A 27,540-nucleotide genomic window follows, 5' to 3' on the forward strand; every position below is an offset into this window, starting at 1 on the left:
CTAAGTCACTTCAGTTGCTTCCAACTCTTTGCGACTCTATGGACTATAGCCTTCGAGGCTCCTCTGTCTGCGGGATTCTCCAGGCAAGGTTACCGGAGTGGGATGCTGTGCCCTCTTCCAGGGGATCTTCTTGACCGAGGCATGGAACCTGTATCTCGTATGTCTCCTGCATTGGCAAGCAGGTTCTTTACTGCTAGTGCCACCGGGGAAGCCCCTAACACACACACACACACACACACACACACACACACATACACACACACAGGGAAAAGAAATAGAAAAATAGAATAAATATAATTCCATGGTATTTTAATCAGAAAAATGGAAAGAAAAAAAAAGTTTTGTAGTATCAGGCAGATAGTTAATCTGATACAGAAAATATAATAAAAAGAGGAACCAGAAAATCTTCTTCTGAAAAAAAAATAAAAGAATTCATGAATAATCCCTGAATACAAGTGTTATTAAATACAGAAATAAGCAGAGAAGCACTACCATTAGAACTAATGGAAGGTTCACTGGTAAGTTTCAAACAAAAAGATGAAGGTGGGGAACGGCCTTGCACCCACAGCTCCATCCTCACCTGAACACTGTCCGCTGTGTACTCATATACAGCATTGGCCATATATCCTGGTCAGATCAACAAGTCTGTGTGCTTTTAGGGGAAGTCCAAAGCCTTGAGCTCGGTCTTCAGTGTCTATTCTGTCTCACAACCAGAAGTGCTCCCATAAACTCTCCCTCTCACATCTCCATACATTCAACATGGTGGTGCCCAAGCAAACCTGGACTGGCACATCCTTGGCTGTAAAGGAGGGTGACAAGCGCTACCTGGGCAGGTGCTGTGGGGGTCAAGGGAAGAGACAGCCCCCACACGGGGCATTGTTTTCTCAGGTTCCCCTACTTGAAACAATTTAATGCCTTTTCAAGTCATGCTTCTGTGTTTTTGATTGCTTTTATACTGCATTTTTTTCCTCTTATCCAGATTATAGGTAAAAGGAAGACACGTCTAGTTTAGTTTGGCTTTCAAGAAAAATCCCAACATTGCTACATACTGGCAGTGAGAACTGAGGCAAAATACATACCCATTCGGACCTTTAATTCCTGACCTGCAAAATGTGATGATACCTACCTGATGAGTTTGTTGTGAGGATTGGGCTTTATAATACATGTAAAGCACTTAACACTACATCTGATGCTTAAATCCTCAATAAATAGTATTAGATGATACTTTCAAATGGCTTTCTTGCAATCTTTCCATAGTTACATGGTGGCATATAAAACACTGACTTTTAAATTTCCCATAAATCAACAAGTTTAAAATAAAGTTCATTATATTAAATTAATCCAAATTAATACAGAGCTTCTGAGTTTTATTCCAGTCATTCCCCATTCAACAGCTTTTTAATTATTGAAGCTATGTGACCAGTACTATTTTAGGTATGAGGACAGAACAGGAAATAAGATGAATACATCCCCTTCCTTTACAGAGCTTACAGCCTATAGGACAGCAGACAATATATTAGTACTAATAATTCATGCACAGGGTAAATGCTGTGATTGTGTGTGTGGGGGGGGGGGACAAAGTAGGAGATGAAAGTGAGGGCCTGAAAGTGAGGTGACATATAAGCAGAAAACATGAAGGTTCTGGAGGTATAAGCATGGAGATGTCTGGAACAAGAGCATTCCAGGCAGAGGGAAGAATACGTGCAAAGGCCCTGAGGCCAGAGAATGCCTGGTGTGTTCAAGACACAACAAAAAGATCTGTGTGATTAGACCCAAAAGACTACGGGGTGGGAGGAGAGCATCAGAGGAGGGCAGACATAGAGCCCTGGCAAGTGATGAGAGGAAGAGTTCTGAGCAGAGCATGATCACCCCCCCAACCCCACCAGTATCAGCTGCTCTAAAGGATTGTTCTTTATGTTTTGCTTCAGTTCAGTTCAGTCACTCAGGCTTGTCCGACCCTTTGCAACCCCATGGACTGCAGCACACCAGGCCTCCCTGTCCATCATGAATTGCCAGAGTTTACTCAAACTCATGTGCATTAAGTCGGTGATGCCATCCAACCATCCCATCTTCTGTCATCCCCTTCTTCTCCTGCCTTCAATCTTTCCCAGCATCAGGGTCTTTTCAAATGAGTCAACTCTTCACATCAGGTGGCCAAAGTATTGGAGCTTCAGCTTCAGCATCAGTCCTTCCAATGAACACCCAGGGCTGATCTCCTTTAGGATGGACTGGTTGGCTCTCCTTGCAGTCCAAGGGACTCTCAAGAGTCTTCTCCAACACCACAGTTCAAAAATATCAATTCTTCAGTGCTCGGCTTTCTTTATGGTCCAACTCTCACATCCTTATATGACTATTGGGAAAACCATAGCTTTGACTAGACGGACCTTTGTTGGCAAAGTAATGTCTCTGCTTTTTAATAAGCTATATGTTTTGCTTCAGTTCAGTTACTCAGTTGTGTCTGACTCTTTGAAACCCCATGAATCGCAGCACACCACGCCTCCCTGTCCATCACCAACTCCTGGAGTTTACTCAGATTCATGTCCATCGAGTCAGTGATGCTATCCAGCCATCTCATCCTCTGTCGTCCCCTTCTCCTCCTGCCCTCAATCCCTCCCAGCATCAGTCTTTTCCAATGAGTCAACTCTTTACATGAGGTGGCCAAAGTACTGGACTTTCAGCTTTAGCATCATTCCTTCCAGAGAACACCCAGGACTGATCTCCTTTAGAATGGACTGGTTGGATCTCCTTGCAGTCCAAGAGACTCTCAAGAGTCTTCTCCAACATCACAGTTCAAAAGCATCTCTACATTTTAATAGGCTTGCTCCAGCAGCTGTATAGAAAGTAGAAGGCAGGGCGGTCAGGAGAGATGCAGAGAGGCCAGTAAGGAGCAGAGGGCACATGGGGAGGGGCAGCAAAGATGATAAAGGTGGAGCCCAGGAGACTCGCTGAGGGTCAAACGCAGTCACGAGTGACAGTGGGGTCGAGGACTGCGAGGGTTTGTCCTGAGCAAACTGCCGTGTGCTGAGGCAGGAAAGCCCACAGAGGGCACGGGTGTGTTGAGAACTTTGATGTTTGGGTTTTATTTTCTGGGTATTAAGAAACCTCATACTTGTTTAAGTGAGAGATATCAAGTAAGTGATTGCATACAGAAGGCAAGAGGACGATCTCGAAGGATCAACTTGGCAAGATATTTAAAGCCCTGCGACCAGATGAGATCAACTAGTGAGGGAGCGAGTGAGGATAAGAGGCCAAGTGCTGAACGTGGTGCACACACACCCAAGACCCACTTCCAGAGATGACATTGCAGTGTCTGAAATAGAAAACACCCTGGATGGGACTGAGAGCAGATGAAACACTGCAAGAAAGACTAGTGACTTCAAAGACGGGGCAGCAAAAATTATCCAAAATGAAACACAGAAAGAAAGACTGGCCAGAAATGAACAGAGCAGCCATTAACTGGAACAAATTCAAATATATATGTGGTCTAAGTCATCAGTGCAGAAGAAGGGGAGGGGAAGAAAGAATATCTGAAGAAATAATGGCTGAAAAACTTCCAAATCCGATAAAAACTAGAAACTCATACACACACACACCTAAATAAGTTTAATGAAACTGGAGGACAAAATCCACAAAGAAAACCACACCAAAGCACATTGCAGCGCATCATAATCAAAGTGCTTAAGCCAGAAATGAAGATAAAATCTTAAGTACTGGCAGAGCTAAAAGACACCTTGCCTACAAAGGTATAAAGATAGGAGTGGCAGCAGACTTCTGACCAGAAACAACATAAGCCAGAGAACATTTTAATAGGGGGAAAAACACATTAATTTAGAAATAAAAATTTATCAAAAATATTCAAAAACAGAGATGAAATAAAGACGGTTTTAGACATACATAAGCTGAAAGAACTCATCACCAGCAGATCTGTGCTTCAAGATCCACTAGGAAAGTCCTGGGCAAAAGGGGAATCACAGCAGTGGAGATCTGCATTCTCACTAGGGACTGAGAAATCCTAGATATGCTACCTATGGGCTCAGTATGAAATGCTTGCTTTTATTGTTGAATAAGGAATTTGCTGGAAAATGTGGCGAAACATACAGTGGAATATATAGGCAGGAGATTCTGACATGTGCTACAACAGGGATGAGCGTGGAAGACGTGATGCTCAGCGGAATAAGCCAGTCACAAAATGACAAATGTGTGATTGCATTCACAGGGTGCAGTCAAATTTGTAGACAGAGAAATGGAAAGGTCGTTGTCTGAGGTAGGGGCTGAGGGGAAGGGGAGTCCGTGTTTAATGGGTGTAGTTACATTTTTGCAAGATGGAAAGAATTTTGTGAATGGAGGGTGTGATGGCTAAACACTGTAAATAGAGGTGACCCTGGAACACTGCAGGTTTGAACTGCATGGGTCTACTTATATACGGATTTTTTCAATAAGTATACAGTGGACCCCCCATAGGCATGGGTTTCACATCCACAGATTCTACCAACCACTGATTGAAATTTTCCTCTGTGGTTGGTTCAGTCTGTGGCTGTGGAACCACAGAAACAGAGGACCAACTGCACCACATCATTTTATCCAAAGGAGTTGAGCATCCATGGATTTGGATATCCACAGGGGCTGCTGAGACCAATCCCCCACAGTCACAGAGGGCCTGAATGACTGAACTGTACTCTTCAAGTCAGACGGTTGAGATGGTCAATTTCATGAGAGGAACTTTATCACAGTTTTGAAAAGAGAGTAAACTGGCTGCTTAAAGCAAAACTAGTCACAACATGTGTGGGGTGTATAAGAAATGTGAGGCAGAAGATGTACCGCACAGTGGGTGGGGAAGTTAGGGGTGAGCTGCTGGGACTGGAAAGTGGACAGTGACGAGGGAAAGAATTTACTACAAAATTCTTCCTTTCAGAAAACGTGCTGTTTATGGTATTTTTGGCTGCACTGGGTTTTCGTTGCTACCCAGGCTTGTTCTCTAGTTGCAGCAAGCAGGGGCTACTCTCCAGCAGCGGTGTGAGGGCTGCTCAGTGCGGGGGCCCCTCCTGTTGCAGAGCAAGGGCTTTAGGGAGCTCTGGCCTCGTTAGCTGTGGCTCCCGAGCTCCAGAGCATAAGCGCAATAGCTGCGGCACACAGGCCCCGCTGCTCCTCGGCATGTGGGATCCTCCCAGACCCGGCCCTGAGCCTGTGCCTCCTGTCTTGGCAGGCGGACTCTTTAACATCAAGCTACCAGTGAAGCCCCAAGCGAAGTGAAGTGATTGCTGCTGTCATGCCTGACTCTTGGTGACCCCATGGACTGTAGCCCACCAAGCTCCTCTGGCCATGGGATTCTCCAGGCAAGAATACTGGAGTGGGTAGCCATTCCCTTCTCCAGGGGATCTTTCCAACCCAGGGATCGAACCCAGCGCTCCTGCATTGCAGGCAGATTCTTCATCTGAGCCACCGGGGAAGCCCCAAGACCTAAAACAACCACTAAACAACCACTAAAGACCCTAAAACAACCACGAACATAATCTCACAAGTACTTACTCCTAATAAGCAAAAAGCAAATGAAACAGAACCATTAAAAAGTGCCTCTGTCCAACTTAAAGGCTTGGAAGCAGGGACATCCAAGTAGCACTAACAGGCATACACAGACACCAAAAACTATTGAGGTGTGTAGTTTAAATGTCAGCTACACTTCAGTGCAAGTGTTCAAAATAAAAGCAGAATGAGCTGCCTGCAGGTGAGAGCTCCCAGTGATGGCAGTGGCAGGGGAGGGCAGGGAAACGTCTCTCCACAACCCTCTTCTCTCTTCCTGGAGCAAGAATGACACTGTGCTCTCCGCCTGAGCTGTAACCACATCACTTGCTTTGGCCTGTAAAATGTCAATGAAAGTGATTCTGTCAGCTCCCTGTTGGTCCTCACAAGCTAATCATGTGGCACCATGTCCTTCTTCTGCCCCAGAGATGGTGGGAGTACATGTGCAGCTGAGCCTTGGGTCAGCCTGGGTCTGCCAACAGCTTGCAGAGCTGAGTCTCTGCCAGGACGAGGGAGTTGGGCAGGCAGGCTGAGGGAGAGATGGCCTTCACAGATGTGTTGGCGTCTGTCTGTTACTATCGCTGACTTAGCCCATGCAGACTGAATATGCCCTGACACCACACATATCCCATTACAGAGGTAGCCCTGTTTGGCCCTAGAAGGCAAACCAGCCCAGCAGCTTCTGCAGGCTCCTCCACCTTAAAAATATGAGTTATATGTCACAGGTGTCACCAGCCTGAGTGTTTAACTACGGGACCTTTTCAAGACTCCACCAACCCGTGGAGAACTTGGCGCCTTCTCACAGTATCATCCAGATACTTCTGACTCCCCAAACACTCAAACACAAGCTGGCTCCTGTTCTTCAGTTCCGGTTACCAAGGAAAGTCACTGTGACACAGACCGTGACCAGTGCCTTCCGCCAAGCCTGGCACTGCCAAGATGCCACGTCCTTTTGTTCCCGGTGTCACTGCTCCCCAAAATGTCAGGGTCGTGCAGGATTCTCATCCCTAGATCTTTCTAAGGTCCCCTCCAGGGGACTAGGCCACTGTTCCAGGTCCGGCCCTGTGCCTAGGAGCCCGTCTGTCCCACTGTTCCCCACCCCCGCCCCCCGCCCATGTGGGCTTCTGCCAGTCCTGGGGAACAGGACTTTTTGGAAGCCTGGCAGTCTCCAAAGCTCCTAATTGCTTGTTAAATGTGAGGCATGTCAGGGAACAAAAAGGAAAGTGTCCACTGACCTGAGGAGGAGGCAGTATCTATTTTGGAAGAAATCCTTCTCCTTTCATTTCCCTCAGAAGTATCTCCAGTGTGCCTTGGCTTATGGAAGCCTTCCGTGAGGAGAAAGGAGAAAATAGCTGAAGAAAACACAAATTAATTTTGTGGTAAGTTTCCCTTACACACAATCATCAGTACCTCAGAATCAAAGCAGTCTCCAAGAACACTTAGGAGAAACGTATTTTCTCTCGAAGATTCAAAAGTTCCTGAGATGCAATCACCTTTCACATTATTATTGAAGTAAGCCTGGCTCCTTCAAACCTCAGTTCTTGAGTATTTCCCCTTCCAATTGTGATGTTTGGCTTTATATTTGCAAACTAAAACAAAAATGGCTTCTCTGGGTGGTTTTTCCAAAACAAACAATCTTTCCTGAAGGCCCAACTAAGTATTCGTCTTCTAAGGAAAACTGCTCTCATTTTTTAAATAGTCATTTAATTTTTATTTCTATCACCCTGTCCAGGCTTCACAATTCATCAGGTCCAGCTTCAATAACTCATTGATTTCTTTCTTATCATCTACAGAAGTTCCTGACAAGAACGCTTAAATGTAAAGAACGGATCACTCTCTTTCTTCTGAAATAGCTCTAATCAGAGTGAGACTACTATACTCAGGAGTGTAGATCAAACCTAACCTGAAGAAAGCAAAAATGTGTTCCAGCTACTGAACCAGGGATACATACAAAACAATCCTAGAGAATTACAGTTCCTACCACATTGCCTCTTGAGAAACCTGTATGCAGTTCAGGAAGCAACAGTTAGAACTGGACATGGAACAACAGACTGGTTCCAAATAGGAAAAGGAGTACGTCAAGGCTGTCTATTGTCATCCTGCTTATTTAACTTATATGCAGAGTACATCATGAGAAACACTGGGCTGGAAGAAGCACAAGCTGGAATCAAGACTACTGGGAGAGATATCAATAACCTCAGATGTGCAGATGATACCACCCTTATGGCAGAAAGTGAAGAGGAACTAAAAAGTCTCTTGATGAAAGTGAAAGAGGAGAGTGAAAAAGTTGGCTTAAAGTTCAACATGCAGAAAACTAAGATCATGGCATCCGGTCCCATCACTTCATGGCAAATAGATGGGGAAACAGTGTCAGATTTTATTTTGGGGGGCTTCAAAATCACTGCAGATGGTGATTGCAGCAATGAAATTAAGATGCTTACTCCTTGGAAGCAAAGTTATGACCAAGCTAGATAGCATATTCAAAAGCAGAGACATTACTTTGCCAGCAAAGATCCAACTACTCAAGGCTATGGTTTTTCCAGTAGTCATGTATAGATAGATGTGAGAACTGGACTATGAGGAAAGCTGAGCGCCAAAGAACTGATGCTTTTGAACTGTGGTATTGGAGAAGACTCTTGAGAGTCCCTTGGACTGCAAGGAGATCCAACCAGTCCATTCTGAAGGAGATCAGCCCTGGGATTTCTTTGGAAGGACTAATGCTAAAGCTGAAACTCCAGTACTTTGGCCACCTCATGCGAAGAGTTGACTCATCTGGAAAAGACTTTGATGCTGGGAGGGATTAGGGGGAGGAGGAGAAGGGAATGACAGAGGATGAGATGGCTGGATGGCATCACTGGCTCAATGGAGGTGAGTTTGAGTGAACTCCGGGAGTTGGTGATGGACAGGGAGGCCTGGCGTGCTGCTACTCATGGGGTCACAAAAAGGCTGACATGACTGAGTGACTGAACTGAACCGAACCACATTCCCCAGCGGATAGGGGTCGTGGGGAGGACTCCTCTGTGATGTAGAAGCAGAGTATCTCTTTCCTAGGAGAATCAGAGAGCGGAACCATGTAGAGCCAGAGAGCCGCTGGGGAGGAGAGGGATGACCGTAGGGAAGGACCGATGCCAGTTTGGAGGACAGACTCAAATGGACTTGAATAAAATGTATTTTCTGGCATTACCCTCACCATCCAAGTCACTTGGGAGCTTAGCCAGGGCATACCTTCAGTATTCTACTGTGTGTTTTGAACAAGGTTGAGTCTTATACCATACCACGTGGTCCTTATCATGCTCCAATGGAGCAAAATTCCCCAAAATCTCTTCCTGTTTATCACTACATTGACAACAGAAGGGGATCCTGAATTCAGCTGTGCTCTTTACATCAAAATATTCAACCAACGACTCCTACCCGTAGAAAATGCACCCGCGGCTGAGCGCCGAGAGATGCTTCCTGTCCAAAGCCACATTCCCCTAAAGTGGAGTGCGGAGGGGCGACGACTACAGTTTTCTAGGGACTCTTCGGCACAGGTACATCCTGAGATTTTGTCAGCTTTCCCCAGACGCCAGCTCAGCCCCACCGGCGAGGCCCCCGCGGGTCAGGAGTGAAAGCTCCATCCCCGGCAGGTCAGCCTGCCTCCCAGCCGGCAGCGCTGGCCTCCCGCTGGACACCTGCGGCCGCCGCCGCCTAGTTACACATTCACCCCGACCCGGGTTGATCATTGCAGCTCAGAGGAAGTCCTTCGTTGGCCGAGTGCCCCAGATGACGACGGCCACGTCTTTGCGGAGGCGGCCCACCTGGCAAAGGGCGGCCTGCCTCTCCGAGGCGGGCACTCAGCCTCCTCTGTGCGGGAGCGGACCGTGATGCTCAGCCCCGGACACCCCCAGCCCCTCCCGGTCACCTCCGGGCCTGCGGGCCGCCGACGGCTCCCCACCCCTGCAGCCACCGCAGGGGCCGCCCGCCCCCGCGCGCCCCGCCCCGGCTCCGCTGCGCCCCGCCCCGGCTCCGCTGCGCCCCGCCCCGGCTCCGCTGCGCCCCGCCCCGGCTCCGCTGCGCCCCGCCCCGGCTCCGCTGCGCCCCGCCCCGGCTCCGCTGCGCCCCGCCCCGGCTCCGCTGCGCCCCGCCCCGGCTCCGCTGCGCCCCACGGCCGGCCCCGCCCCAGCCGGCCCGCGCGCGCCCCCCAGCGAGCGCCGGGTCTCCGCCCCTCCCCTCCCCGCCGCCCCGCCCCTCCCCTCCCGGCCGCCCCGCCCCTCCCCTCCCCTCCCCGCCGCCCCTCCCCTCCCCTCCCCGACGCCCCGCCCCTCCCCTCCCCGCCGCCCCTCCCCTCCCCTTCCCTCCCCGCGCGCCCCCAGCGAGCGCCGGGTCCCCGCCCCTCCCCTCCCCGACGCCCCGCCCCTCCCCTCCCCGCCGCCCCTCCCCTCCCCTCCCGGCCGCCTCTCCCCTCCCCTCCCCTCCCGGCCGCCCCTCCCTCCCCTCCCCTCCCGGCCGCCCCTCCCCTCCCCTCCCCGCCGCCCCTCCCCTCCCCTCCCCTCCCGGCCGCCCCTCCCCTCCCCTCCCCACCGCCCCTCCCCTCCCCTCCCGGCCGCCCCTCCCCTCCCCTCCCCTCCGCGCCCGGACAGCGGGGCGGGGCCGTGCGCCTGCGCGGAGCCCGCAGTCCGGCGGGGCCGCAGCAGCTGGGGGCCGGCAGTTGCCGCGGGGACCGCGGGCCCCTCCCTCCTCCGCTTCGCTGCCCCTCGCGTTCCCCACCGAGGCGCGGCCGACTCCCCGGCCTCCCTGCCGCCGGCCCGGCGGAGCCGCAGCGGCGCCCCGCGAGAGGCGGAGCCGCTCCCAAGATGTCGCAGACGGCCATGTCCGAGACCTACGGTACGGGGCGGGGGGCGCGGGCCGGGGCCGGGGGCGTGGGGACCGGGATCCCAGTGCTGGGGCGCGGCCGCCCGAGGGTAGCCCGGCTATGTGATCTGCTTCTCCGAGGGTCTGCCTGCTGCTTCTCCGCGTACTTGCCGGTAGGGTTTCCGTTTCTTGGTCTGATGTTAGTTCAGGGTTTAGGGAAGCCCATTAGAGACTGCGATGCTGTCCCCAGCGAGGGATGTGAAGGACTTGGGACGACGCCTGCAGTTGAGTGTGTTCTTCGACTCTTCCACTTTGACCTTTCCTTGCTTGAAATTCCTTCCTTTGCACGCAAATTACAAGGACTTATGGACAGGCATTTCTTCCTTCCGAGACCTTTCAAGCTGTATGGTGGCTGTTTATAAATGTATCTTTGCAAGACTATAAACACCTCGGAAGCAGAGCCTGTTCTGCTTGATCTTTGCTTCTTCTGTAGCACTCACACCCGAAGGCAGCCAGCAGACATTTTTTTTTTTAAATAAACGAAAGCCTTCCCAATTCATAATCTGTGTGTTTTTGTCCTGCGTGGTAAAAATAAACAATAGAGTACATCTCTGCTTTGTATCAAGGTTTACTAGTGTTTACCAGTCTGGAGTCACTCTGAGATTGGGCATTCTCAGATTAAGTCTGATTTTGATTTTACAGCCCCAGGGAGGGGCTCGAGTTCAAAAACATTACCTCTAGTCAAATTCGTCATGTCTTCTTCCGTGTGCCCTGGCGTGCTGCCCCTTTCTGTCAGCAGATAGGTGTGGACCGGCTTTACGGGCTGGTGTGGTTTCCAACAGTGCAAGGTACCCTCCTGCACTGTTCTGGTCTTGGCAAGCTAGTCCATTGGGGGATACAGTGTTAATCCACTTATGATACTAGTGAATATTAAAAAAAAAAAAAACCCAGGCTGGAGTTCTGAAGGAATATGGTCTCTGAAGGTATGTTAAAAAGAAATGTGACTCAGACCTGAGGCACGGAGGCATTAACTGGTCTACAAGTGCCCAGGCCCTGAGGGATCCAGGATGCCTGTAAGAGGACTGTGGCTGAGGCCCCTCAAGCACCCAGGCATTTGCTCCACCTTCAGCCACTCCTGTGCCTGGTACCTGCCTTGTTCTTGGTAACACTGGGAGCAAGACAGCTATTCCTAGAAGGTTTAGGGAGTCGGAAACCACACCCCTGGCTTGTAAGGATCAGTGTTGTCAGAGCTTCTAATGTTACTGTACTTGCCACATCCACGTGGTCTGCCTCTCTATAGAGAACCATAGTCAGATTTCCTAAAAAAAAAAAAAAAAAATCCATTTCTCCAGCAAGTGTTGGTTATGCTTTTGCTTTTTCTTTATTTTTCAAGTGCTCCTTTCCCCACGCTTTTTTTTCCCTCTCTGACCTGGAGAAGGAGCACATGGGAGCAGTGGAAAGTCCAAGTAAGAAACCAAGTGGGGTTACGAGTTAGGAGGAGGACTGAAAGATGGAGCTTTTATGTTTCATCTGTCTCATGTGAAACATGCATGCTAAATTGCTTCAGTCGTGTCTGACTCTTTGTGACCCAATGGACTGTAGCCTGCCAGGCTCCTCTGTCCATGGGATTCTTGAGGCAAGAATTTTGGAGTGGATTGCCATTTCCTCTGAAGTGGAGACACCATATTTTGTATGAAATGATAACCTTGATAAAAGATGGTGTCTCCATTTCAGACAGAGCTCATCGAGCATCACAGGTCAACTGATCAAATTCTGTTCATCAGGCTTTGACCTTTATTCCTCTTCTTTCATGGTGGCTTCCAAATATGTTTTTAGTTTTTACTAATTGTAGTCCTTCCCTCTAATAGAAGAAATTAAGTGAAACACATAGAAATTTAGTTTTAGCAAGAGCAGTGTGGCACTTCACAGTGCTAACCCAAAATAAAAGTCACCCCAAACCAAGCAATCACCTTCACTTATCATTGGTAGATTTGCATAGCATTGTTTCCCAGATGGAAAACAGTTTCCCTCCTTTCAGACGTTTGCCTGTTAGGTAGATGGTAAAGGAATGTTTTCCTAATCTTTAAACTCCTTAGTACTCTGTGCTCACTTTCTCTCTTCTGGAAAAGGAATCTCTGTAGTTGGCCAGGGATATGATGAAAAACGAAGAACTATTGCTTACCAGTATACTGTTAATGAGTACACGTTCATGAGCTGTGTCCGCATGCCTTTTAGCTTCTTAAGGCAGTGTTTCACCTTCCAGTGACTGGTGTTCAACATTTTGCTGCTCCAGAAACACCAACCACATGAATACCATACCTTATGTAATACTTTATGTAATATTGCAATACAACATTGAAATCTCAAACATACCGGTTTCTGACTGAAAGCTCCGGCTGATTATCCCTAAACAGTGCTTCACAAATACCGTTAAATTCACAGCATTCTTAAAGGCCTGGCCAGTTGATGTGGCTTGGGACTTCCCAAGGAGATCGATTGGCTGATCACAGATTGGCTTTAGGTGATTTCTGATACCAAGATTTGTGAGACAAAAACTCACAAATCAAATATTAATATCAAGCAGTGATGTTCAGAAAGGAGCTAAAAAGTATAAGTGGTATAGAAGATGCTAGAAATTAAAAAAAAAAAAAAAGATTTAAGGGCTGGGGCAGTTTGAGAATGAGGAAAAAAATCTAAGCCAAATCTCTATACACACTGTAATTTATGCATTCTACCATGACAATTTATGAAGCAAGAACACAAATTGTTGGTCCTGTACTAGCTTTATTACAATGGACTCTTAATATTTTTATTTTGTGCTTTAGTTCGAAAATATTACAGTATTTACCATATAATTTTGAGAATTATCAGGATATTTTCTTTTTAAAATGTGTGATTGTATGCTGCTGTGGGTTGAATTGTATCCCCCAAAAGGTATGTTCAGGTCCTAAGCGCAGGCACCCTGTGACTGTGACCTTGTTTGGAAACAGGGTCTTTACAGGTGTAATTAGGTTCAGATGAGGTCATGTCGGGTTAGGGTGAGCTCTCATGCATTGGAGTTCTTGTAAGATGAGAGGAATTTGGATGTGGACTCACGCAGGAAGGAATGTGGTTTGAAGAACTACAAGCCCAGGACCGCCAAGAGTGGCCAGCAGCCACCAGAAGCTAGGAAGAGGCAAGGAGGGAGCCCTTCCCTGGAGTCCTCAGAGAGGCTGACGGGCAACTTGACTTTGGACTTCTAGCCTAAAACTATGAAGACTACGAAATAAGCGATCCAGTTTGTGGTATTTTGTTATAGCAGCCACAGGAAATCGATACATAATAGTCAAAATATGATTCAAGGAGAAATTTAGTCTTGATAAGGCAAAGTGGAGTAAGCAGAATATTCTAGGCACAGGACATATGTCTTCAAATTCACCTTGGTTCCAGTGAAGTATGAGATAACTTGCTGTTAGGGAGATCACTTAATTGCCATTACTGTATTTTGTTAGGGCATATAAAAAATGTCAACAGAGGAAGCATGTGACCTCAGAATAAAGGACATTTCCCTAAAGTGGATGAATTTGTCATTTTAAGTGTTTGTATTTTTGTCACCATGGAAAATTGGTGAACAAAGACCAGAATTTGGGGAACACTGCCGCTGTGGTTCTCAACTGCACGTGCCACAGCCCACTGGTGTGTTTAAGATGCAAATTCTGGTTTTGCATATTCACTTCTGCACCTGCCCAGCTCCCTGGCCATGCAGGTGCTGTTGGTCTAAAGACCACAATTGCATTATCAAGGCGCTATGTGTGGTGCCTCCAGGCCATGGAATTTTGAAAACATTGGTCTTTGAGAAATCAAAAGTTTATGAGAATTTTTCATGGTCATTTGAACTGCGAGGCACTCCAGTCTTTGCCTGTTACTTGCCTTTCTCTGAAGTCTCCTAAATATTTCTAGCCACATCAGTCCTTCAAGCTAAATACCTTTGTTTTCAACTTCCTACCTACTTCTTCCATGTGGATGGGCTAGGGGTAGCCTGGCCTACGTCCCAAATCCAGCTGATTACTCATTGCTATTCCGCAGACTCTTGTTTTCCCCATTTGCCTAGGAGGTAATCTTTGCTCTGAATGTCTTTTGGAATAAGAAGGAAGCTGGAGTTTCTTTGTTTTTTTTCCTTTTCTCTTAAACCATCCTCTAGAAATTGCTCAGACTGATGTAATAGATTTTTTTTTTCCCACTTCTAATAACTATTAGAATACTCGCCAGGGAAAATAGTTTGAGGGAAAACCTTTGATTCCTATGCATCCTGTAACACTTGTCTTTGGATGTCACAGCTTTCCCTGCCAGTCTCATCTTGGTAATAGCTGAGTTCTGTGTGTCTGATGAATACTTTTGCTTCCCTTTAGCTGTGAATCAAAACCTGAAGTGATGTGCAGGGTACTGTCATTTAAGAGATGGATCAAGAAGGACAGATGTAGAGGATAGTGGACTTCAGCACGGCGCACAAGTCAAAGGACTCTGTCTCTACAGATTGTCTCCCTTGGTAATCCCCACAGAGCTTTCTAAACAAAAATAAGTTTGCATTGAGAGAAATTTGTCCAGTAAACAAATCCCTGATGATGACAGATGTGATACCTGGAGGAACCACACTTGGTTGCTCTGCCACAGCCAGATGCAACCCTGCGCTCAGAATGGTACCTCCTTATGTGATGACAGTGACCTTGGCCTTCTAACTCTTTCTGTTTCTCTTATGTGCTCGGCTTTGGGCATTTAAGAAGTCTTAAAAAGTGGCTAATATTTAGATATGGAGGGAAGGACACCATTTATAAAGTACTAACAATTTATGATGAGAGTATTATTTTGTTAGTTAACTTGACTTATTTGGCTTTGTTGGGTCTTCGTTGGGGCACACAGGCTCAGTTGCTCCTTGGCTTGTGAGATCTTCCTGGACCAAGGATCAAACCGGTGTCCCCTGCGTTGGCAGGTGGATTCTTAACCACTTGACTCCAGGGAAGGTGAGAGAGGATGTATTTTAGAGGGAGGTTTATCGTTTTTAAATATGAATTTTGAATCTTCCAGAAAAGAGACTGAGGACTTAAAAACACAGCCTCTCTCCCCTCTTTGTTGTAATATACAATATTATTATGTGCGAGGTGCTCACTTCATTACGGTGGTTTCTCTGGTTCACTTGCTTACATGGGTTATGACAGCCGTCCTCATAAAATAAACACTCGTTGCTGCCTGTGGGGACTTAGCAGATCTGTTTTGCAATTCAGTCAACTCTGAGTGGTGACAAAGCTTGTCTCTTTTGAGACCAGACCACAGACTCTTTGAAGGCAGGGGGCTGCTTGCGTAACTGTCTGTCCCTCGTGCTGTGACCAGTCCCTGGACAGCCTGTAGGAAAGGTAGGTGGTCTGTTTCCCTCTCCGCTACAGAACATGAAACAGAAGGCAAGGGTGAACAGAAAAGCAAATTCGAAGATTAGTTTAATTCTTTTCTTTATGGTAGAAAGGAAAGTGAAGTCGCTCAGTCGTGTCCGACTCTTTGCGGCCCCATAGACTGTAGCCTACCAGGCTCCTCTGTCCATGGGATTTTCCAGGCAAGAGTACTGGAGTGGGTTGCCATTTCCTTCTCCAGGGGATGTTCCCAACCCAGGGATTGAACCCGAGTCTCCTGCATTGTAGACAGACACTTTACCATCTGAGCCACCAGGGAGGTCCTGTTATGGTAGAAGGCTACCAGTTTTTTACACTGTATGTGATATAAACGCAATTCGAATTAAGACATCCCCTAAAGAGGTTACCCAGGCATTCTTTTTGTAAATGGGCTTCCCTCCACCAGTCATATCTGAAATCAGCTCCCAGTGCTTGGAGCTGAGGGTGCTTCTTGGGTGGCAGCACGTGGCCCTGCTCAGTTGAGCGTGGAGAGAACAGGACAGCTGGAGGGCAGCTGGTGGCCTGGAGCTACAGAGCCCAGAGGCAGGCCTTGCTGTGGCCTTCAGGCACGTCAGGGAGCCTGGTGCCCTGCCCTGGCGCCTGGGGCACCCCGGCAGTCCTCTCCCCACTGAATGCACAGACACCAGGTGACCTGACTGTGCTCACCAAATATTAAAATACCTGGCAGCTGGTAGTTACTAAATATGTATTTGTTAAATGTACTCCCCTGGTTTTATATCCATGTTCATTTAACCACCTTCTGTTTATAAATTGACTCTACATGACCAAAAATTAAAAACAATTTTTCTTTTAATTATGCTTAGAAGAAAATTTCCGTTCAATAGATATAAATAGTTAGCTCTTTTGGTCATTTTATCAAGTAGGTTTCCAACTGCAGGTGGCATGGATGATATGAAAATGTGTTTTTGCAAATAGCTATAGATGAGGTTTCAGGGCCACTTGATTGAGAAGCACAGTCATGTTAGTGGGGACCTAAATTCTTAGCATCTCTCTCCTCTGACCCTGTTATCTCTTCCCTCATTTCCTGAGTCATAAACGACTACTATTTGTAATCTGAGTACCCTTCCTTATTTACATCCACAGGAAAGAGGAGTGCTTTCCCATGTTTATGAAATAAAGTCCTTCCTTCCTATGTCATTGGGCCAAGTTAGGTCAAGTACCTGCCCTGGGCCAGTTACAGGCAGGTAATGTCTGGCTATGATTGTCTTAAGCCTGTGTTTCTGGCTTCCCAGGGGGCTCAGTGGTAAAGAATCTTCTTGCCAGTGCAGGAAACAAAGGAGATGCAGGTTCGCTTCCTGGGTTGGGAAGATCCCCTGAGTTAGGAAATGACAACCCACCCCAGTATTCTGGCCTGGAAAATTCCACAGACAGAGGAGCCTGAATGTTAGACAGACATCTACAGCAGTAGCACCTCCTAGTCTCCAAAAAAAAAAATGTCAGCTGCAGTTCAATTGAACTTAATTTGTTCCAGTTAGTAATCCTACTGAAGTAGATGCAAACTTAGACGTCTCTTCTCTGGTGTGGAAGCTGCATCAGAGCTGTGGAAAGGGCGTGGGCCCCGCCACGGGTGTGTACAGGTCAGAATCCCTGATCTTCGTAAGAAGAGTGAAATTTTTCTTATTTTGCAGACACAATATACTTTGATTTAATCTTAGTTTTTACTGTCTCTGTGAATCTGATAGAAGCATTTGGTATTTTGAAGACTAACATTCACCTTCAGAACCACCTTGACCGTGACAATACTTTGGAGGGGAAATGAAAGTCAGTTATTTAGTGACCATTGCTGCTGCTGCTCCTGCTGCTAAGTCGCTTCAGTCGTGTCCGACTCTGTGCGACCCCATAGAGGGCAGCCCACCAGGCTCCGCCATCCCTGGAATTCTCCAGGCAAGAACACTGGAGTGGGTTGCCATTTCCTTCTCCAGTGCATGAAAGTGAAAAGTGAAAGTGAAGTCGCTCAGTCGTGCCCAATTCTTAGCGACCCCATGGACTGCAGCCTACCAGGCTCCTCCGTCCATGGGATTTTCCAGGCAAGAGTACTGGATTTCCTCACTCCTTAAATTAGCACCATGAGTAATTCTGCCATAAATACATGAGTAAACTAGGTTAGTATACCTGTCACATACCTTTATAAGAATGAAGTCCTTATTTTGGATTGTCTTTTTAATATTAAAATCCATAGAGACCTTCCTAGTCTAAACATCAATAAAACTTTATTGGTAAAATTAATATTAAAGTTTGTTTTTAGATAAACAAGTTCAATAAATATTCACAACTATTAAAAGCGTTATAAGTTAAAACTGACCCTCTCTGTATTTCTTCTTATATGTATTATTTAGTGATAAAGTAAATTTCCCCAAGAACAGTGTCATTTCTAGCAGTCATGTGACTAAAGTACCTTTCAGGTCAATATCATTGAATAAGATTCTTCTGGTATTGACCTGTTACTCTGTTTCCCTTATATTAGGAAATCTTTCCTTATTTTAAGGAAGCCATGGGTATGTCAGCCTGAATTATAATCTTAATCTCTAGATAAAGGGTGAAATTAGAATAACCTACACAAAGTACTTTCTGTCTTCATCAGGACAGAGTAAGGTAAACACTGGGACCCACTTACAGGTGAGGAAACTAAGAGGCCAGGTGCCTGCTCAGGGTCCCAGAGCTGAGGGCAGCGGGGCTGGCATTTGAACTCGTTCTCAAAGGTAGTCAAGGTCTTACTCTGTTTTTCTTTCCCATACAGAAATCTGTCTCCTCCTTATACTCTTTGATCACTGGTGACCCCCTGGATCGCACAGCTCTAGGGGCGTGTTCTCCACAAACATTGGATATTGGATACGAGTCAAAATCTAACTCTTAAGACAGAATTGGGAAGTAGGTGCTAATGCTGAAAACCTCTCCCATCTGGGAGGGGTGCTTTCATAGATCTGTGTAATCTCTAAAGTTGCAGATACTACTCAATGCTTGCTTCAAACTTGTGGTTTAGAAAAACACACTGTCTGTGTGAATCCTCAAATACAAAAATAACAGTTTTTCCCCTTTTATTACCCTAGTTGGAGAGTTCTCTAAAACTTTTTGACAAACAACTTGCCTTTATTTCTTTAAATGATTTTTTCCTTTCAAATACCTCAATCAGATTAAACATTCTGCTCCTTAAAGGGTCCTAACTTATTTCCTGGGTAAAGATAGTTGCTTTTTGTTTAGCTCTCTTCATTTCTATCTACTTCACCAGCCACTAGCTTGCTTTTCTGGGTCATTTTCTACTTCAGGAGAATAATTTCTTTTCTTTTTTTCAAAAAATACTATTACATCAAGTAGAAGTCACCTACGAACTTGTGGTTTTGACGCTGGGCTGCTGGCTGGGCTTACTCACCTGCTGAGGAACTGGGTGCCCACCTCAGACCTGCAGCGGGCCAGACCCACGCAAGCTTGTCCACGCGGCTCAGAGCCCGCCCTCTGCCTTGAGCAGCGCTGGGGGCCTGTGCCTTGGACGTGAACTCTGTGTGTGTGTGTCTGTGTCTGTGTGTGTGTGTCTGTGTCTGTGTGTGTGTGTGTCCCTGCCGCCTGCAGCTCACTGTGTGGCCACCTTGCCTCAGCCAGCGCTCTGCCAGGGGTTCTGCTGCTTGATTCCTGCCACCCAGTAAACCAGAGCTTTGTTTGCAGAACGTGCGGCGTGATGTTCTGTGCCTTCCTAGCTCCTCCCCGTTGCTCTTCCCCGGGGTCCTTGCGGCTGTTCCTTCACCCGCCCACCAAGGTCCCCTACCCTGAGGTCCTGCTTTCCACCCCAGCTCCTTGCCCACCCCGGGCAGCCGCAGGGTCCCCACGCAGGAGTCACTCAACAGCTTTGGCGTCTCGATTTTTTGATGTCATCGCCAGTCCCCTTCCAAGCTTCTCTTCTGCCCCTACTTCCAGGCTTTTACCTCTTGCGTCCCCAGCTGCCCACTGGCCGGTGTCCCTTGCCCCTCCGGCCCCTTCTGTTCAGGAGGTGAGCGGCTCTGTCTCCAGCTGTGCCGCCCACAACCCTGCCTTCCCCTGTCTGCTCCTCAGCTGCCCTCACCCTGGGACCCCAGCCTGGCTCTCCACCGCCTGCCCCGCCTGCTGCCCTGTGGACAGAGCTCTTCTCCCATTGAGATCCTGTAGATGGGTGGCCTTTGCCTCTGGCAGGGAGCTCGCTGGTGCCTGGCCACCCTCCCCGTCTCCTGGCCCTCTTGCTTTTCCTCTGCATCGGTTGTTTGCACCTTCCCTGTGCTCTCCTTAAGCCCCAAGCTGCCCTACGCTAGATGACCGGAGGAGAAAGGGGCCGCACTGAGGAGCCGCCCTGCTCTCCTGCCCTTTCTCCACCTGTGTCTGTCTCCCTCCACGCCTCACCTCGGCCCTGTTCCTGCTGCCTGTGTCCCTGGCTGAGACTCAGCCCTGCCTTCTGCGCAGACCTCATCTGTCGGGTCTCAGGGACGGGCGTCACTAGTCATCCGCTGTTCTTGCGGTCACTTCTTGTCTGCTGGCGTCCACACCACCCCCTCCTCTCACTGCCCCGGCTTTACTTTCCATCCTACCTAAGCTTCCGCTCAGAGCTGCTCGTGACGTTTGTCTGCATCCTCTCACTTCCCTGGTTCTCCTGTGGCCTCCGCGGCCCCCACCCCCGGTGACCTGGCTCCCCTTGGGGTCGGACCCTGGGCATTTCGCAGCCGACCCTCCTGAGCTTCCCTTCCCATTCGGCCCTCACAGGCCCTGCCTCCCCAGGTCTCCTCCAGGATCACGGGTGTAGGTTGTGGACCTGCCTCTGCAACAGGGATGCGTTCTCCGGATCTTCAGGCTTTCTCATCTCAGTTGTTGGTGTCAGAGGCCAGAACCCACTCTCAGGTGACCCCGCCGTCCCAGCAAGGGAAACACATGGAGTGAATCCTGCAGTCAAGGCCATCTTCTACCTGTGCTTCCTTTCAGATCTGTGGGAACCTTAAAAGCAGAACCAGTGCTTGTGGGAGACACTGGGCAGGCAGAGGGCATCTGGTCTACCCAGCATGACTATCTCTGAAGGCTGGGGGCCAGCTGGTGGATGTGCGGGGCTGTCTCTGGAGGCTGGGGGCCAGTTGTTAGATGTGCGGGGCTGTCTCGGGAGGCTGGGGGCCAGCTGGTGGATGTGCAGGGCTGTCTCTGGAGGCTGGCGGCCAGCTGGTGGATGTGCGGGGCTGTCTCTGGAGGCTGGGGGCCAGCTGTTGGATGTGCGGGGCTGTCTCTGGAGGCTGGGGCCGGCTGGTGAGTGTGCGGGGCTGTCTCTGGAGGCTGGGGCCGGCTGGTGTGTGTGCGGGGCTGTCTCTGGAGGCTGGGGCCGGCTGGTGGGTGTGCGGGGCTGTCTCTGGAGGCTGGGGCCGGCTGGTGGGTGTGCGGGGCTGTCTCTGGAGGCTGGGGCCGGCTGGTGGGTGTGCGGCGCTGTCTCTGGAGGCTGGGGGCCGGCTGGTGGGTGTGCGGGGCTCTTAGCACCCCTTCTTGGCCCAGCGCCCTGTCACTGGCTGTCATTGTCCCTGTGGCCACAGCCATACTGTAGCATGTGCTGCCAACCTCCCGTGCTCCAGGAAATTGGAGGTTGCTTGAAATGAGTGTAAAAATGAGTCAGTACATTCCAAATGAGATTTCACCCTGGAGTTAATCCCCTGGCTTTGTGTTAGCTGTTTCAGTGGAGGCCATTTTTTTCCTGATGTGAATTCGTCTGTGTTCCTCAATGACTGACTTTTGCCCAAGACTGATTTCTAATTACTCAATACCTTTCTTGTCATTTCATTCAACATTTATCATGCAAAATTAAAAATACATGGACTTCCCTGGCAGTTCAGTGGTTAAAACTCTGAGCTTCAACTGCAGGGAACTAAGATATTTTGCATGCCATGCAATATGTCCCCTCCCCCCCAAAAAAAAGTGCGTTAGTAGCATAGATCTATTTTAGATCTTCTGTTCTAGAATATGGTCTTTCCCCCACCCTACAGCTTAACTCATTCTGAGGAAACCCTCATCAGGTGAATGTAATGATCGGAAGTTGTATGCCGAAAATTTCTTTGTAATTTTGAGCAAAGTAACATCCACTGTAATAAAGCAACATCAATCCCACTCAAGTGGACAAAACTATTTAGTTCACACTTAATTATCATATACAACCTAACAATGTATCTCACACCCCTCCATTAGTTACTCTGTAACATGGCTAGTTTTCTGCTCCTGTAAGCCTTTTTGTAGCTATTAGGCACTGTGCACTTGACATGTGAAACATACGTGACACGCAATGTGTATGTCATCCAACTTCAAGCAAAGAAAGAGAAAAATATCCCACAGATCGTAAAAACAAATTAATCAGTAAAACCAGCACATTTTCTACTAAATCTATGGCTACGTGCCTGGTGTGTTAAGAGATTTGCTGCTGTGATAAGCCATCCAACCTCATGCTCCAAGGGGAGACCGTTTGTACAGGAAGGCACTCATCTCTGGGAGAGGCTGTGAAATTCACATCCCGTCGTCCACAGGAGGAACTTAGTAGAAACTCTTCCTAAGTTGGATTTTTGTCACCTGCAGGGAATGAGTGGTTGTCCATTGTGGTCCTTGGTTGTGTTTGCATCACCCAAACACATGTATCTCCAGACTGGAAGCAACAGGGCACATACCTCGCATCTCACCTGCTCCCCTCCCTCTAGGTAGGACTTCTATGAAGCCCAGCCTTAAGTAATCCTTTCAGTTTGGGATGTGCAGAGTAAACTTACAGAGTCATTGTCCTTTTGAGATCTTTATAGATTCATAGCCAGGTTTAAGAAAAATAGAAAATTTCCCCATCCCCCTTGCAAAACTGTCTAAGGTAACTAGAATGTTGATGTTGCCATAACTGCTGATATAGATCGCTTCTATCAGCAGAAGTATCTCTCCTGTGCCCCTGAATACTCTTTCTCCCTGTCCCCTGGCAACTACTGATCTTTTCGTCTGTTTCAAGACTGTTCTGTAAATAGAATCACGCAGTGTCGAATCTTTGGGGATTGGCATTTTCACGCAGCATAATTCTCTGGAGATCCATCCCGCTTATTGCAGTATCAATGGTTCGCTCCTCTCTATTGCTGAGTAGTGTTTCTTGATCTGCATGTATAATTTGTTTAACCAGTCACCTGTTGAAGAACATCTGGGCTCTTTTCAGTTTTTGGCTGTTACAAATGAAGCTACTATAGACACTCGTGTACAGGGTTTTGTGGGAACATAAGTCTTCATTTTTCTGGGTAAATGCCTGGAAGTTCAGTTGCTGAGTCATCTGGTGGTTGCGTGTTCAGTGTTTTTGAGAAACTGTCAAGTTGTTTTCTAAATTCACTGTTCCATGTTATATTTCTTCCAGCAATGTGTGAGTGGTCTAGTTTCTGTGCATCCTGGTCAGCTTTTGTTGCTGTCATTACTTTTTATTTTAGCCTTTCCTGATAGATGTGTAGCGACACGTCATGATGGCTTTATTTACATTTCCCTGATTATTGGTTAATGATCTTAAGCATATCTTCACATTCTTATTTGTCATTTGTATATTCTTTTAAGTGAAATGCCTGTTCATGGTGTATGCCCATTTTCTAACTGGGTTTGATTTTTTTAGTTAATTAATTATTGAATTATAGTTCATTTACAATGTTGTGTTAGTTTCAGGCATCTAGCAAAGTGATTCATTTACATACTTTTTGCAGATTATTTTCCCTTCTGGGCTATTATAAGATATTGATTGTACTTGATGCTTCATGAATATTGGGGTGTATCTTTTCAAATTAGAGCTTTTTTGTCTTTCTGGATATACACTCAGGAGTGGTATACCCGGATCATATGGCAACTTATTTTTAGTTTTTTAAGGAACTCTTCTCCGTAGTGGCTGCACCAATTTACATTCCCATCAGCAGTATAGGAGGGTTTCCTCCACCCTCTCCAGCATTGCTCTCTGTAGATTTTTTGATGGTGGCCATTCTGACCAGCCTGAGGTGGTACTTCATTGTGGTTCCGATTTGCATTTTCCTGATGATCAGTGATGCTGAGCATCTTTGCCTGTGCCTGTTGGCCATCTGTTAGTCTTCTGCAGAGAAATGTTTATTTAGGTCTTCTGCCCATTTTTCAGATGGATTGTTCATTTTCTTTATATTGAGTTGGATGAGCTCTTTGTCAATCCCTTGTTGGTCTCATTATTTGCAAATATTTGCAGTGGATAGGTGGTTTTTTCATTCTGTTAATGGTTTCTTTTACTGTACCAAAGCTTTTTAGCTGATTAGGTCCCATTTATGTTTGCTTTTATTTCTTATTTCTAAGAAAATATTGCAACCATTTATGTCTGAGTTGGTGTTGATTCTTTTCTGAATGTTTATAGGATTCTCTAGTAAAACCATCCTGGCCTGAACATTCATTTGTTTTAAAATTACAAATTCTGTTTCCTTCATAGTTATATCACTACTTAAATTATTTATTTTACGTTGGTGAGTTGTAGTACTTTTTGTTTTCAAAGAATTGGTCTATTTCATGTGTTACTGTTGTTGACAAATTCAAGTGTGCACGGTGACTCCTTCGTTACCCTGCTGGGTCTAGTGCTGTGTCCTGAAATCGGCCATTTGTGCCCTCTCTTTGTTGTTGCTGTTGTTGTCAGTCTTTGTTACATAAATGAGTTAAAATAGCCCTGCGTATTGGTCCCTCTGTGGTTTTCTTCTTCATAACCAGCCGAGACGTTAGTTTGAAGCCTGCTGGCACCGAACTCTGTTCTTAATGAAAGGGTAACAGGCAAGAAGGCCAGGGGTCTCCAAACAGAGGAAATGGGCTGCAAGTGTTAGACATTTTTTAAGTTTCTCTTTTAAGCGGCAGGAGGAAACAAACTACACGTGTCAGATTTTTTTCCTTCTCTGTACAAAATTAAAAGGAGGTTTCTTTTAAAATTCTGTGTTGCCATGACGATACCCGGTGTATTTACCCTAGATTCTGTCTTCAGGTTCTGCTTAAGAACTGTAAGTTTCCGCTTAAGACCCAGAACCAATCAGGGCTCAACAAACCAGTATGTTTTACTCATACACTGGTCTCCTAATCTATGTTAATGAAACTCTATATTTACCTGGAAACCTGCCTTTCTTCAAGATTCATGTCAACCCTTTTATGGCCCAGATGACTCACCTGGTGCCAGTGTTATCTCAAAACGCATGTTGTAGGTGAGGGGCCTGCTGCCGCTCTGAGTTTTGAGACATCTCTCTCTAATTAACAGCTTGCTGATAGGTATATAACGTACTGCTAAAGGCTAGCAGGGGGCACGCTTTCTGCCCCCTTCTGATGTCTATGTCAGAAATTTTCTCTATCTCTTTTATACTTCAATAAAACTTTTATTACACAGAATTGCTGAGTGATCAAGGCTCGTCACTGGCCTGGGATTGATTCCTCTCCTCTAGAGGCCAAGAATCCCAGCGTCTTTCATGGCTCAGCAACAACCTTTTATTTATACACTCAGTTACTTTAAATTTAGCCCCAATATGCGTGTTTTTAGCCATTCAGAGGCTGCCTGCTTTGAATACCCTAGGAAGCCACACACTCATCTACTCATCTTTGCTAAACAAACTGGGGCTGAGACAGAGCTCCCGCAGGTGCTGCCAGCCCGGCTGCTGAGCAACATGACGTGGACACTGAGTTCCCTGGGGTGCGATGCTGGATGTCTGGGAGTTTCTAGGCCCTGTTCCCCCTTTGGAGACAGTAGGAAGGCCTCCTGTGGTGAGGGGTTTCCCTCCCATGCACCCTGTCAAAGCGCTACCAAAACAAAGGTGGTTGTGTGCTGAGACCATCTCAAGGACCTTCTTTTCCCTTGATCAACTTCCAGACCTTGAACTCATCAGTTATGCTAGACGTTTGTCAATTTTATTGACCTTTTCAAGGAACCAGCTGTAATTATGGATTTTCTTTGTCTTTCATTTCCCTGATGTCTGCTCTTTATTCCTTTCCTCTGTTTGCTTTACATTTATCTTGCTCTTCTCTTTCCAGGTTCTTCAGGATGGGTGCTTAGATAATTGACTGAGACTTCTCCTCTTTTCTAATATATGCATTCAGTGTTCTGAATTTTCCTTTCAGCTCTGCTTTAGTTGTAATCCACAACTCTTGATGGGTTGTAGTTTCATTTCCTTTTGGTTCAGTGCATTTTTCAATTTCCCAGGAGACCTCCTCTTTAAATCATGGTTTATGTAGATGTAGATTGGTTAGTATCCAAGTATTTGGAGATTTTCTTTGTTGTTCAGTCACTCAGTCATGTCCAACTCTTTGTGACCCCATGGACTGCAGCACGCTAGGCTTTCCTGTCATTTACTATCTCCCGTAGCTTGCTCAAACTCTTGTCCTTTGAGTCGGTGATGCCATCCAACCATCTCCTCCTCTGTCATCCCCTTCTCCTCCTGCCTTCAATCTTTCCCAGGATCAGGGTCTTTTCTAATGAGTTGTCTCTTCGAATCAGGTAACCAAAGTATTGGAACTTCAGCTTCAGCATCAATCCTTCCAATGAATGGAGATTTTCTTATTGTATATATATTACAAATTTCTATTTTGATTCCTTGTGTTTGGAGAACACATTCTACATGATTTTAGTTCTTTTAAATTTGCTGAGATTTGTTTTATGGCCCAAGGTGTGGTCTATCTTGATACATGGGCCCTTGAAAAGAACGTGTCCTGCTCCATGCTAGTGGTTTTCTGTGCTGAATTATTCTGTCTTTGCTATTTTCCGTCTAGTTTTTCTGTCAATATTGAGAGAAAGGTGTTGATGTCTCTGCTATAATTTTGGGCTTTTCTATTTCTCTTTTTAGTTTTCTCTTTTTAGTTTTGGTTTGATGTGTTTTGTAGCTCTGTTTTATGGTGCACACATTAAAGTTTCCTGTGTCTTATTGGCGGATTTTCCCTTTTATTGTTACAGTGACCATTTCTGTCTTTGGTCGTTTTCTTTGCCCTGAAGACTGTTGTATCTGATAATGATAATGATTTACTTAGATTAATATTTGCATGATAGAGCTTTTTTCATCCTTTTACTTTCAATGTGCCTGAACATCAAAATTTAAGTGAGTTTTTTGTAGGCAGCTGATAGTTGGGCTTTTTTTCATCTTCACTGTCAATCTTTGTCTTTTAATTGGTATATTTATGTAGTTTATATTTAATCTAATTATTGGTCTATTAGAATTTATTTTTGCCATTTTATATTTTTGATTTCTGCTCGATTTTTCATTTTTCTCTTTTCTTTTTCTAGTCTTACTGGGTTTATGTGAACATTTTTTAGAATTCTTTTTGAATTACCTATAGTGCTTCTGAGTATGTCTCTTTGCATAGCTTTTTTAGTGGTTGCGCCAGGTATTACATCATAGGTACATACTGCAGTCTGCTTGTGTCATTGTTTTACTAGTTCAAGCGAAGTGTGAAACCCTTACCTTCTCTTATGGACAAACCTTGCTTTATTGTGCTTCACAGAGACTTTTTTTTTTTTTAACAAATTGAAGGCTTGTGGCAATGCTCCATTGAGCAAGTCTATTGGCATCATTTTTCCAGTAACATTTGCATACCTCTTGTTTCTGGGACGTGTTTTGGTAATTCTCAAAATATTTTAGAGTTTTGCATTATTACTATACTTGTTATAGTGACCAGTGATCTTTGATGTTACTGTGGCAAAAGATTCTGACCCTGTGACTTGCTGGAAGGTCAGTGGATGGTTAAGGTTTTATACCAATAAAATACTTTTAATTAAAGGGAATACATTTTTTAGACATAATGCTGT

At 46.5% G+C, this 27,540-nt stretch overlaps 1 protein-coding gene across 2 annotated transcripts in view; it reads left to right on the plus strand.

The window, feature by feature from the left end:
- Window positions 1-10,158: 10,158 nt before the first annotated feature.
- The window catches only part of RAB4A (RAB4A, member RAS oncogene family), a 50,427-nt gene continuing 33,045 nt past the window's right edge, over window positions 10,159-27,540 (plus strand). Inside the window, exon 1 of one of the 2 annotated variants that reach the window (XM_027962123.3) lies at window positions 10,159-10,380. In XM_027962123.3, the coding sequence (XP_027817924.1) occupies window positions 10,350-10,380 (31 nt within the window). In that variant the 5' untranslated portion in view covers window positions 10,159-10,349. 2 annotated transcript variants of the gene reach the window in all.

This window comes from Ovis aries, chromosome 25 (genome assembly GCF_016772045.2).
Source record: "Ovis aries strain OAR_USU_Benz2616 breed Rambouillet chromosome 25, ARS-UI_Ramb_v3.0, whole genome shotgun sequence".
NCBI classification, from domain to species: Eukaryota; Metazoa; Chordata; class Mammalia; order Artiodactyla; family Bovidae; genus Ovis; species Ovis aries.